Below are 13285 nucleotides of genomic sequence, written 5' to 3'. Positions count from 1 at the left end.
TCATTAAGATTGGACATACAAAGAAACACAGAGGGGGCCGAACAAGTCAGCAGATTCTGTTCTTGGGATTCTAGGTCAGAGAGCTCAGCAGGCTATATTAAGTTTACAGATTTGGAGGCATTTTCTAAATCAGTGATGGTTGGCAATACTGGGAAGTGGAATTCATTTTGGCAGCTTGTGTCCATTTCAACCACAGATGCAGAATGAAGTTCCCTTAATGGCATGCTTCAACCTCATCCCCAGACATATATCCCTTTCTGCACCATAAATATTTCCATTTCCCCTCAATAGCCATCCTTAGGCCTTTCTGAGCGAGGTGCCCAATTATGGGTAGTACATTCTGCACAAAATAAGGAAGTGAGACTCCCAAACTTGGGACCCTTACAGCTTTCACAAAGACTTTCATCCCATTAGTTTACACTTGATTCCAACCTACATCGTAGGGGTGAAAAGACAGTGCTGTAAATCCAGTGCAACGCTCAGGTCAAATGTTTAACTCCAGGGGAAAACACAAAAGAAAATCTATGGTTACGGAAACTAATGATGAAAACTTTTCACTTTCATCTTTTATTCTAACCTTGTGATCTGCCAATGCGCCTGCCTTCAAAAGGTATTTTACTGTTTCAAGTTGGTTGTTCTCTGCTGCTTCCATCAGTGGGGTTCTCTGATCTTCATCACAGGTATCTAGATTAGCACCAGCCTGCAAAAGAGGCCAAATGTCTTTATGATACACAAATTGGAAAGACTGTTTCATTATGCTCAGTTATCTGAAGACAGGAGTGGCTTGTTTCCTTTTAATCAGAATGACAACATGTAATTCATCAAAGCAGTTCATCTCTTTCTCCCCTCAACTTCTTGTTACAATGCACTTTTACATGAAAATAGATAAAAGATAAACCAGAACAAGTTTCACCACACAGACTACAGCAACTCAAGAAGACAAACCACTGTCACCTTCTCATGGGCAACTAGGATGAGCAATAAACGACATTTTTGCTGGTGAGGCACACATCCCAAGATTTTAAAAAAGTGATTTACAACATTATAGGCTCATCGTGATGCCGTATTCATGTAATGCAGAATTCATGGAGGTGATTTTTCAAAGTGTAACAACCCTTCCAAATAGATTCCAATAATTTGCCCACTACTGAGGTTAGACTGATTGGCCTGTAATTATTTGGTCTATCCCTTGCTCCCTTTTTAAGCAGATATACAAGGTTAGCAGTTCTCCAATTCTCTGGCACCACATCTGTATCCCGTGATGACTGGAACATGATGGTCAGACCTTCTGCTATTACCCCTCTTGCTTTTTTTTTTAAACAGCCTGGGGTGCATTTCATCCAGCTCTGGAAAATTAAAACCAATGCATCCACTATCTCAGCAGCCACTTCTTTTAAGATCCTAGGATGAAGTTCATCAGGACCTGGGGACTTGTCAGCTTTTACTTCTAGTAATTTTCTCAATACCCTTTCCCTGGTAATGGTAATTGCTTTGAGTTCCTTCTTCCCTCTCTTTCAACTCTTGAATCACAGTTATTTCTGGAATGTTATTTGTATCCTCTCCAGTGAAGAAAAATGCAAAATATCTGTACAATTCCTCTGCCATTTCCTTATCTTCCATTATTAGTCTAAATGGGTGGTTGATAGTCGGCACAGACTCGGTGGGCCGAAGGGCCTGTTTCAGTGCTGTATCTCGAAAACTAAAACTAAAAACTTCCCTTCCTTTTATTGTAGAATTATCTGGGTGGACCACACACAAGGTATTATTAAAAAAAAAGGTTAAAAAGTCAACAAAATAAAACCATTTTAACCTGTACAAGCATATGGCAAATTTCCACGTGGCCCATCTCAGCAGCTGCATGGAGAGGTGTCCGTTTATTCTGGTGCTCAGCTCTAAAGTTAGGATCAATTCCATCAACTAGAGAAAAGATGATTAGAAAAAATTAAATACTCAGATATTTCTGGGTTTCTATGGTTTCAAGTTGAAGTCAGTTACAGGCTAGTAATTATGAAAATAAATAAATCAAATAAATGTGCTTGATATTTCCACCAGTAGGTTAAAGATGTAAGAAAAAAAAAGTAGAAAGAAAAGGCTATTCAGCCCACTCCTTACACAGAATGCTTACTACCTACTCCTGTTATGTGTCTTTGAATATTTGGCTATGGTAAAGGTGTTATATAAACATTAAGTTAATGTTCCCTTATTATGAATTCTCACTTACTCAACCTCCTGAGGAAATTTCTACAAAATCTGTCTCAAACATCAAAACTCAATGCACTCGGCCAGTTGGTTTGCACAGATGACATTTTCATGATCCCAAAAGCACAGAATTATCACATTCCGCAGGATTTTTGAAGCTATATTTATCCTAGAAATCTTCAATCCCATTCATGATCAAATAAGGATCTAGCACCAAATCAAGATCGAGCATCAAATCAGGATCTAGCTCTTTTCTTCTGAAGGAGGAGTTCACCACAATGCTACCAATCCCTTGTTTTGCTCGAGACCTCATAATTCTTCGATACGTCTGCTTGGGCTGTACAGAGTTCAAGTTAAATTGTCTGCTTACATCTACTAACCACAACAGCATTTCAAACACCACAATCACTTTCCTTCTCAAATTTTTTCTCCTAGAAAACAAGACTCAGTTTTGCTCTTCATAACTTAGAGAATACAAGTCCTAAAATCAACCACGCTGCTCTTCTGTATTCCTCTCTCCAATGTTTTAGTTTTTTTTTACAGTTGGGATACCTAATATTCCAAATAGGGCCTCACAAATGATTTATACATGGCCAAGATAACATGTTGCCATTTGTAATCACATTCCCTTGAGATGCATCTCAGCACATGCAACATACAGAACTGGAAATAGTTTAACTACTTGTTCTTCGCAATTTTAAGTAATTGTTTCATACAAATCTGAAAAAGTAAAACCTAACTTTTTAAAAAGACATAAATTAGTCTTTGTGAGCTTTGTGAATATAATTTCTTCAATCATTACATTTTACAAGTTTTTAAATTCAAAAGTAGAAAGCAGCAGCATTACATGGTAGCTGGTTGTTCATTTCTCCCTTCTTGATACGCCTCCATTGGGTCTCCATGCGTACAAGACTTTCCCTTTAATTTTATAGGTGTTTTACTTTTATATCCCACATTTAGTCACATGTGAAAACTTACCCAGCATTAGAAGCACTTTCTGCATCTCCCCCTGCTTTGCAGAGATATATAACTGCTTCGGGTGAAAACGCAACTTCTTGGGTCTATTTGAACAAAATAAATTAAGAAACGCAGTATAATCAGCTATTATTTCATAAACAGTAGGAACATGGGTAACATGACATTCCAATGGGTGAAATCCAACATGCACTGGCAGAGCAGTGGGAAATACATTTTGGCCCGAAATTCCCAGAGCTTAATCTTAAACCTAATCATAGCAGAGAAGCATCAAGCAGAGTTTAGGAGCTTCACCAAACAAAGGAAGGGAACTTTTACGAGATTCCTTTCTGCTCTCATGCAACTCCAACAACAACTTGTATTTATATAGCACCTGAAATGCAGTAAAACATTCCAAAGCGCATCACAGGAGTGTTAGTAAACAAAATTTTGCCACCAAGCCACATAAGGGAAGATAACTAAAAGCTTGGTCAAAGTTGTACGTCTTAAGGAGCAACTTAAGAGAGGAAAGAGTGGAAGAGAGGCAGAGAAATTTAGGGAGGGAATTCCAGAGCTTAGGGCTTAGGCAGGTGAAGGTACTGTCGAAAATGGTGCTGCAATTAGAATCGGGGATGTGCAAGAGGTCAGAACTGGAGAGTGCAGATACTTCAGAGGGTTGTGGGGCTGGAGGAGATTAGAGATAGGGAAGGGTGAGGCCATGGAGGAATTTGAAAATAAGGGTGAGAATTTTAACATGAGGTATTGCAAAAATTGAGCCAATGTTGGTCAGCGAGCACAGGGGTGATGGGTGAACAAGACGGTGCAGGTTAGGACAGGGGCAGCAGAGCTTTCGATGACTTCAAGTTTATGAGCTGTGGAAAACGCAGCCCATGAGAGCATTAGAATAGTCAAGTCTAGAGGTAACAAAGGCACAGATGAGTGCTGCAGCAGCCGATGAGCTGAGGTGGGGTGGAGTCAAGCAGAAGGACGTTTTCAGAGCAGCTTCTGCAGAGACCTAGTATCCTGCACATTCACTTTTTGCACCACTCTGATGATGAAAGCAGAGACTTGCCCATAAGTTTAGAAGTAAAGCAAGAATATACTAGGAATAAATTAGGTGCAGAGCAGAAGAGAGGAGTAGTCAGTAGGCAGGGCCTGCAGTGCCCAGCAATTATGCAGATATACAATTTGTTCCCCTACCAGTAAACAACTTTTCTAAAAAGTTGTCAGTTTAACACTATTTTACACCTGGTGACAATAGTCATTCATTGGGGTTATTACTAAAAATGGTTTGAGGTGTGGGAGAAATTTAGGGCCCTGTCTATAAGAAGTATTTTAAATGGAAAATACTTGCCTTTATTGGGTGTTAATTTAAATAATTCTTTTGAATGCCATAAGGAGAATTTAAAATGTACTTTTCTCTACCAGACAAGATAAAAATTATTTAGGTTCAAGTAAAGGCGCAACTTAAGATCAGTAAAATCAACAAAGGGTTTATTCAACAAGAGGAACACGACCTCAGTTTTACACAGAGTTAGTACAAGGAAATTCTGACTTGGATAGAACAGCCTGCTTGATGAAACACTGCTTGTCTGCTGTTTTATTCATAGATGTTTGTTCTCCAACTGCTCCATGAGCTGACTTGCGTTGGCAGGCTATTCACCCCGAGGACATGACTAACACTGATGCTTTCGGTTTTCACTGTGTCCCCATGCATCTGCCCAACAGGAAGCTACAGATAATGACGAAGACCATTTTCTTTCTCTTCTTGAGACCAGTGGCATGGAAGCCATATAATGTGCTAACTGTTATGATCTGGATCAAATCAGTGAACTCAGCAGAGACATGGAATAAAACCTAGGACCTTTTCTGTATGCTTAGTGCTAAACTCAGAGCAGTTTTTATCCATTAAGATATCAAAGGAGATTTTCATATATGTTTCGTCATCAACTTGATGAATAGAATTTCATATTTTGCAAAATACAGGTGAACTAATTTGAGAAATGCAGAATTATTTTTACCCTGTGGGTGTACCTACACCACATGGACTGCAGCGGTTCAAGAAGGCAGCTCACCACCACCTTCCCAAGAGCTTTTAGTTTCGGTGACTGCAGCTTGGATAGCAACGGAGGTGCGTGAACGGGCTTACAGCTGGGAAGTCAATTTCAGCGTAAGTTTAAAAGTGAATTCCCTTTTGTTTTCGGAGGACCAGGGGACTGCTGGGTAAGGAAAAAGGTATATATTTGTGTGGTGGCTGCACCCGAGACACTACAGGTGTAGTGTCTCCCACCCACCCTCCTCCTCGAACCAAAAAAAAAGGACTCTGGTGTGTTGATAAGGTAAGCTTTTTATTTGGGAAGTTCTGTCCGTTGGATTGCTAACCTAACAAGTTTTGACTTTTTTTTTTTTGGTTTTTCAGTAGATTTGTTGGGAATTTGGAATAGTGGGAATGGAGGTTAAGGCAGTTGTATGTTTCTCCTGCAGAATGTGGGAAGTAAGGGTCGCCAAGAGTGTCCCTGCTGACTGCATCTGTGGGAAGTGCACCCAACTCCAGCTCCTCGAGAACCGCGTTAGGGAACTGGAGCTGGAGCTGGATGAACTTCGGATCATTCGGGAGGCGGAGGAGGTTATTGAGAGGAGTTATGGGGTGGTAGTCACACCTCAGGTAAAAGAAGTAGGTAGATGGGTTACCGTCAGGGGAAGGAGAGGGAACCAGCAGGCAGTGCAGGGATCCCCTGTGGCCGTTTCCCTCAACAACAGGTATACCGTTTTGGATACTGTTGCGGGGGACGACTTACCAGGGGTAAGCAATGGGGTACAGATATCTGGCACAGAGTCTGTCCCTGTTGCTCAGAAGGGAAGGGGGAAGAGGAGCAGAACATTAGTCATTGGGGACTCCATAGTTAGGGGAACAGATAGGAGGTTCTGTGGGAACGAGAGAGACTCACGGTTGGTATGTTGCCTCCCAGGTGCCAGGGTTCGTGATGTCTCGGATCGTGTTTTTGGGATCCTTAATGGGGAGGGGGAGCAGCCCCAAGTCGTGGTCCACATAGGCACCAACGACATAGGTAGGAAGAGAGATGGGGATTTAAGACAGAAATTTAGGGAGCTAGGGTGGAAGCTTAGAGCGAGAACAAACAGAGTTGTTATCTCTGGGTTGTTGCCCGTGCCACGTGATAGCGAAGCGAGGAATAGGGAGAGAGAGGAGTTGAACACGTGGCTGCAGGGATGGTGCAGGAGGGAGGGATTTGGTTTCCTGAATAATTGGGGCTCTTTCTGGGGGAGGTGGGACCTCTACAAACAGGATGGTCTTCACCTGAACCAGAGGGGTACCAATATCCTGGGGGGGAGGTTTGCTAGTGCTCTTCGGGGGGGTTTAAACTAATTCAGCAGGGGAATGGGAACCTAAATTGTAGTGCCAGTGTACAGGATGTTGAGAGTAGTGAGGTCAGGGATATGGTTACAAGGACGCAAGAGGGCACTGGCAAGCAAGAACCTGGTTTAAAGTGTGTCTATTTCAACGCCAGGAGCATCCGGAATAAGGTGGGTGAGCTTGCAGCATGGGTTGGTACCTGGGATCTCGATGTAGTGGCCATTTCGGAGACATGGGTAGAGCAGGGGCAGGAATGGATGTTGCAGATTCCGGGATTTAGATGTTTCAGTAAGAACAGAGAAGATGGTAAAAGAGGGGGGGGTGTGGCATTGTTAATCAAGGAGAGTATTACAGCGACAGAAAGGACGTTTGAGGACTCGTCTACTGAGGTAGTATGGGCTGAGGTTAGAAACAGGAGAGGTGAGGTTACCCTGTTGGGAGTCTTTTATAGACCTCCGAATAGTTTCAGAGATGTAGAGGAAAGGATAGCAAAGATGATTCTCGACAGGGGTGAGAATAACAGGGTAGTTGTTATGGGGGACTTTAACTTTCCAAATATCGACTAGAAATACTATAGTTCGAGTACTTTAGATGGGTCAGTTTTTGTCCAGTGTGTGCAGGAGGGTTTTCTGACACAGTATGTAGACAGGCCAACCAGGGGCGATGCCACATTGGATTTGGTACTGGGAAATGAACCCGGCCAGGTGTTAGATTTAGATGTAGGTGAGCACTTTGGTGACAGTGATCACAATTCGGTTAGGTTTACCTTAGCGATGGGCAGGGACAGGTATATACCGCAGGGCAAGAATTATAACTGGGGGAAAGGAAATTATGATGCGATTAGGCAAGATTTAGGATGCGTAGGATGGGGAAGGAAACTGCAGGGGATGGGAACAATCGAAATGTGGAGCTTATTCAAGGAGCAGCTACTGCGTGTCCTTGATAAGTATGTACCTGTGAGGCAGGGAGGAAGTTGTCGTGCGAGGGAGCCGTGGTTTACTAAAGAAGTTGCAGCGCTTGTCAAGAGGAAGAAGAAGGCTTATGTTAGGATGAGACGTGAAGGCTCAGTTAGGGCGCTTGAGAGCTACAAGCTAGCCAGGAAGGATCTAAAGGGAGAGCTAAGAAGAGCAAGGAGAGGACACGAGAAGTCATTGGTGGATCGGATCAGGGAAAACCCTAAGGCTTTCTATAGGTATATCAGGAATAAAAGAATGACTAGAGTTAGATTAGGGCCAATCAAGGATAGTAGTGGGAAGTTGTGTGTGGAATCAGAGGAGATAGGGGAAGTGTTAAATGAATATTTTGCGTCAGTATTTACAGTAGAGAAAGAAAATGTTGTTGAGAATACTGAGATTCAGGCTACGAGGCTAGATGGGATTGAGGTTCACAAGGAGGAGGTGTTAGCAATTTTGGAAAGTGTGAAAATAGATAAGTCCCCTGGGCCAGATGGGATTTATCCTAGGATTCTCTGGGAAGCTAGGGAGGAGATTGCAGAGCCTTTGTCCTTGATCTTTATGTCGTCATTGTCGACAGGAATAGTGCCGGAAGACTGGAGGATTGCAAATGTTGTCCCCTTGTTCAAGAAGGGGAGTAGAGACAGCCCTGGTAATTATAGACCTGTGAGCCTTACTTCGGTTGTGGGTGAAATGTTGGAAAAGGTTATAAGAGACAGGATTTATAATCATCTTGAAAAGAATAAGTACATTAGAGATAGTCAGCACGGTTTTGTGACGGGTAGGTCGTGCCTCACAAACCTTATTGAGTTTTTCGAGAAGGTGACCAAACAGGTGGATGAGGGTAAAGCCGTGGATGTGGTGTATATGGATTTCAGTAAGGCGTTTGATAAGGTTCCCCACGGTAGGCTATTGCAGAAAATACGGAAGTATGGGGTTGAAGGTGATTTAGAGCTTTGGATCAGAAATTGGCTAGCTGAAAGAAGACAGAGGGTGGTGGTTGATGGCAAATGTTCATCCTGGAGTTTAGTTACTAGTGGTGTACCGCAAGGATCTGTTTTGGGGCCACTGCTGTTTGTCATTTTTATAAATGACCTGGAAGAGGGTGTAGAAGGGTGGGTTAGTAAATTTGCAGATGACACTAAGGTCGGTGGAGTTGTGGATAGTGCCGAAGGATGTTGTAGGGTACAGAGAGACATAGATAGGCTGCAGAGCTGGGCTGAGAGATGGCAAATGGAGTTTAATGCGGAAAAGTGTGAGGTGATTCACTTTGGAAGGAGTAACAGGAATGCAGAGTACTGGGCTAATGGGAAGATTCTTGGTAGTGCAGATGAACAGAGAGATCTTGGTGTCCAGGTGCATAAATCCCTGAAGGTTGCTAACCAGGTTAATAGGGCTGTTAAGAAGGCATATGGTGTGTTAGCTTTTATTAGTAGGGGGGTCGAGTTTCGGAGCCACGAGGTCATGCTGCAGCTGTACAAAACTCTGGTGAGACCGCACCTGGAGTATTGCGTGCAGTTCTGGTCACCGCATTATAGAAAGGATGTGGAAGCTATGGAAAGGGTGCAGAGGAGATTTACTAGGATGTTGCCTGGTATGGAGGGAAGGTCTTACGAGGAAAGGCTGAGGGACTTGAGGTTGTTTTCGTTGGAGAGAAGGAGGAGGAGAGGTGACTTAATAGAGACATATAAGATAATCAGAGGGTTAGATAGGGTGGATAGTGAGCGTCTTTTTCCTCGGATGGTGATGGCAAACACGAGGGGACATAGCTTCAAGTTGAGGGGTGATAGATATAGGACAGATGTGAGAGGTAGTTTCTTTACTCAGAGAGTAGTAAGGGCGTGGAATGCCCTGCCTGAAGCAGTAGTAGATTCGCCAACTTTAAGGGCATTTAAGTGGACATTGGATAGACACATGGATGAAAATGGAATAGTGTAGGTCAGATGGTTTCACAGGTCGGCGCAACATCGAGGGCCGAAGGGCCTGTACTGCGCTGTAATGTTCTAAAAAAAAAGCAATCGGGGTGGGCAATAAATGCTGGCCTAGTCAGTGACGCCCATACCCAGTGAAAGAATAAAAAAAATTCCAGAATTTTTTTTAAACGATCAGACATGAGGAAGGCCATACAGATGATACAGCATGTTGAAGTAAACAAATCAGAGGTCACTCTGTACACCCTTAAGCATTCAGTTAGAGAAATGGTTACACAGCCCTGCCTGAACAACCTCAAAGTAATTGAGTCCTCAGAAGGTTAACAGAAAATACATTTTCACTTTGGAATTTTTGGGGTTGTTAGCTTTTTTTTTTCCCAAATCAGTATTTTTACTATTCCATGTTTCTATAACAAATGGTTTTTAATTAACCTTTTCTGTATCATAAACCCTTAATTTTTGAATGCTTACCTCTCTGTATCAAGTGCAATAAGAATGCTTTCCATGGTCTCTTTTCCAGGCCCAGTTGGCAGACCCGTAGCTGTTATGACTGCTCCTGATTTCAACGTAGTGGAAAGGCTGGAGGTATCTGAACTATCAGCTACTTTGAAGGTCGCACTCTCAGGCTTGTTTTCCACAGACATTTTTATCCGAGCACTGCTATAAAAATTATTTGAAAATTATATTAACTGGCTAAAGTAAATATATGTACTGTACTATAGATGGTCATTCTTACACCAACGGACTTCAAGGGCTGAACATTACACCCCCACCACTCCCCCAACGTCGCGGGCCATGGTAGGAGGTCCTCGAAAATACCGCTGGGAGAGGCCCGCCACAAGCCTCGACACCGGGAAGGCCCCACCCCATTTTACCGGTGGTGGCGAGACCTCGGGGCGGCCCCCCACCTGCCACTCGGCAAAAAAAATTAACTTAAATATGTTAATAAATTGTAATGAATGAATAATTACCTACCTTTCCACGATGGCCGTCCCACGCAGATATTCCAGCCGGTTACTGGAATTCCCGCGCCTTTGGATCTCTGTTCGGAGATCCAAGGCGGAACATGGTAGGGAGAGGGGGGGAGGAGTAAATTTTTCAGGGCGGGGGGGGGAGAGCAGTAAAAACGAACGCGATTGGTTGAGGGGATGGTGGGAAGGGGTTGAAGGTTAAAATAAAGAATGATCGAAGTCATGATCGAAAATTTACTTTTCTGAGGGGAAGAGGACAAATAGCAAATGGATTATTCATTGGGGGGGTGGGAAAGAGGATTGGAAGTGTGAATAAAATTTTATTTTAACTTATTGGAAAACCTGTCACTTTAAACATTAAAATGAAATGGAAGGGCCTGAATCCCTCTAAAAATGGCGCCGCGCCTGCGCAGCGCACCACACACTGTTGCTGGGGACGGAGCGCATGCCCCCTCTATGTCATCGGGAGCGGGCAGTCCGCCCCCACCCCCATGTTAATGCTGCCATGGAGAATGCACCAGTTTACAGTGACTGACAGTTAGAATATGTAGACAGAAAGAATATGTACAAACATTGCGCCTGTTTCAGCTGAACAAAATAAGTGACAGCCATTCGCTGGTTCATTCTGCAGGGCAGTGCCTTGACCAGAGTCAAGCTGCCTGGTTTAAATTTCAAACAAAGCTTGGCAGTTAACAGTCAGTCACTGTAAACTGATGCATTCTCCATGGCAACGCCTCTACCTATCAGAGTTCACTTGTCAACCAATCAGCACTCTCTTCTCATGCAGTACAAGTTGTTGTTTTCCCTTACATTGGTTATTCTTGCGGAAGATTCTGATGAGTGCAAGATGACAAGCTTCGACAATATGTCTCTATTTTCAGCAATAGTTCTGTACCAAACGACTATTCAGTAACTGTCTTAACAAATTTAGGAAATGGTAATTCGTATCATGGGTTTTCAGTGCACCTAACTGACCATTTATACAAAAGTATTTAGTAATTTTTCAATATTTTAATGAAAATTCATGGCTTCAGCCATATAATAAAATTCTAGACAAATATTGAATGTCTAAAAAGGTACATCTGAAACACAAGAAACTCAGGCTGCTTTGTGCTGTTTATTCCTATATAATTCCCATTAGGTATTCTGCGGTTGAAGGTGTGTGTGTTGGATTCTATGTTATCATGTGCTATAATTATATACCAAGCCATTTTTACAAATACTATAAATGGAAAACAGGCTTATTTGAATTGGTCAATTCTTAAAAATTATTTTAAACACTTTGAATTACTGACCATCCCACAATTTGTGCAAGCCACTTGCAACACAGTATTGACTGTAAATGTAGCACAAAGATACAGGGTAAAAGAATATCCGAATTAGTGCCTAATATTTTAATCAAAAAAGACTCTGATCACAGTGATCCAGGGGGCATTAATTTTACTTGACTTTCTGGATGAACCAAGTAGGGAAAGAAACCTTTGAAACAGTACTCTTAATGAGAAAATCATCCAATGCATTCCAAGCCCTTCCCATAAAAGTTGCTTATACATCTCAGAAGACATGGTGCAACAAGAAATGTTTAGCTGAGCCTTCGAAGTATGAGCCAAGTAAACAAGGGCAAAAAACAATTCACACCATGGATTTTATCAAGGCTTTTAAAACAACAAATGTTTCTATTCCAAATATCACAGTTAAAATGGAATTTGAGAAATGTTAAAAAAAAATTCAACAGTTCTCATTACGTGTTTCTCACCATCATCCAAATGCACAAGACACAGATTCTAAGTGCTTCCAATTCTGTTCAGTAAGAGCATTATCATCTAAGCAAGGATGACCTACCTTGCTGTAGTGGTGTCTGCTTTTCCATTCACAGCAACGATATTCTCCTGTGTTGGGAGAGGTACCATAGAGGTAGTATCTGCTTTTGCTATGGTAACTTCTTTTGCTTGAATAGTATCTTCACCACAGTGAGGGCAGAAAGACAACCCATTCATATGAGATGCACAATTCTTGTGAAAGCGGTGTGAGATGGTACTATCAGGCTGGCATTCCATGAAGGTCCCCTGGAAAGACCACATAATTTAATACTTGCCTTTTACAACTGGCAAGTGGTTAAGCATAACTTTTTCAATGCTACTTTCATCCATAATGATGCAAAATGAGTGAAAGGCCTGACATCAGCACGCTCCCAAGCCCCTTGATAAACAAACAGAATGGTAAATGACACAAATTGATTATCCATTCCAAACGTTCATAATGTCCCAGTATAAGAGGCACAACTCTGCTTGGTGCCTCCCCAACTAGTTCCACTTGAATCAGAAAATTGACTACACCTGAATTCTTAATTTTGAAACCAAGTTGTCCCACTTGCATTAAAGCATTAGTTTTACTATTCTCCTGTACTGTTGGGAGGATCATCCTGGCAGTAATAAACTTCAAACTTCCTTTATTTGTTAAATTGGAGTCTGGAGCGGTGTAAACAAGTTAACTAACACAAGGGCCAGAATTTAGTTGCCGCAGTCCCGGCGATGGTCCCAGAAGTTGGCGGCAACCTGGCCTCGGCAATTTGTGGGCCCCCCAGCCACATTTTTCAACCATCTGGTAACTAATTAGTTGCCGTCTGGGCTCCCGTCCCTTTAAACAACAGGCGTCTGCCCTCAGGAGCTGCTGGCCCTCCAGCAGCATCACCAAGAGCAGTGGCCACTGCTGGAACTGCAACTAGCAGAGAGGATGCCATGGGAGCAAGCCGCCCTCCGAACCAGTAAGTGGGATCTTAGCTCACGAGGGCCAGTCAGGCAGCCTCAATGAGAAGGAAGGGCATTGGTGAGGGCGGGGGTGCTGCAGTGACAGCCACTGTCGCCAGGGCCCCCTCCGCGGGCCACAGAGTGCCCGATCTGGAGG

The 13285-nt window shown here is 42.9% G+C and overlaps 1 protein-coding gene across 7 annotated transcripts in view; it reads right to left on the bottom strand.

The window, feature by feature from the left end:
- Nucleotides 1-13285, bottom strand: part of LOC137347757 (histone-lysine N-methyltransferase EHMT1-like) — a 194823-nt gene that overhangs the window by 63624 nt on the left and 117914 nt on the right. For 5 of the 7 annotated variants that reach the window (XR_010969018.1, XM_068012668.1, XM_068012665.1 and 2 more), the window contains exons 12-16: nucleotides 12224-12447; nucleotides 9882-10070; nucleotides 3178-3260; nucleotides 1811-1917; nucleotides 578-700 (exon numbers count right to left, since the gene is read on the bottom strand). Coding sequence is in view for 6 of the 7 variants with exons in the window: in XM_068012668.1 (XP_067868769.1) it covers nucleotides 578-700; nucleotides 1811-1917; nucleotides 3178-3260; nucleotides 9882-10070; nucleotides 12224-12447 (726 nt within the window). In the remaining variant the exon portion in view is untranslated. The remainder of the gene's footprint in view (nucleotides 1-577; nucleotides 701-1810; nucleotides 1918-3177; nucleotides 3261-9881; nucleotides 10071-12223; nucleotides 12448-13285) is intronic. The other 2 variants (XM_068012670.1, XM_068012667.1) reach the window with 1 other exon arrangement.

Source organism: Heterodontus francisci, chromosome 32 (assembly GCF_036365525.1).
Source record: "Heterodontus francisci isolate sHetFra1 chromosome 32, sHetFra1.hap1, whole genome shotgun sequence".
In the NCBI taxonomy this organism is placed as follows: Eukaryota; Metazoa; Chordata; class Chondrichthyes; order Heterodontiformes; family Heterodontidae; genus Heterodontus; species Heterodontus francisci.
The sequence above is the reverse complement of the archived record's forward strand: the minus strand, read 5'-3'. Positions and strand labels throughout refer to the sequence as shown.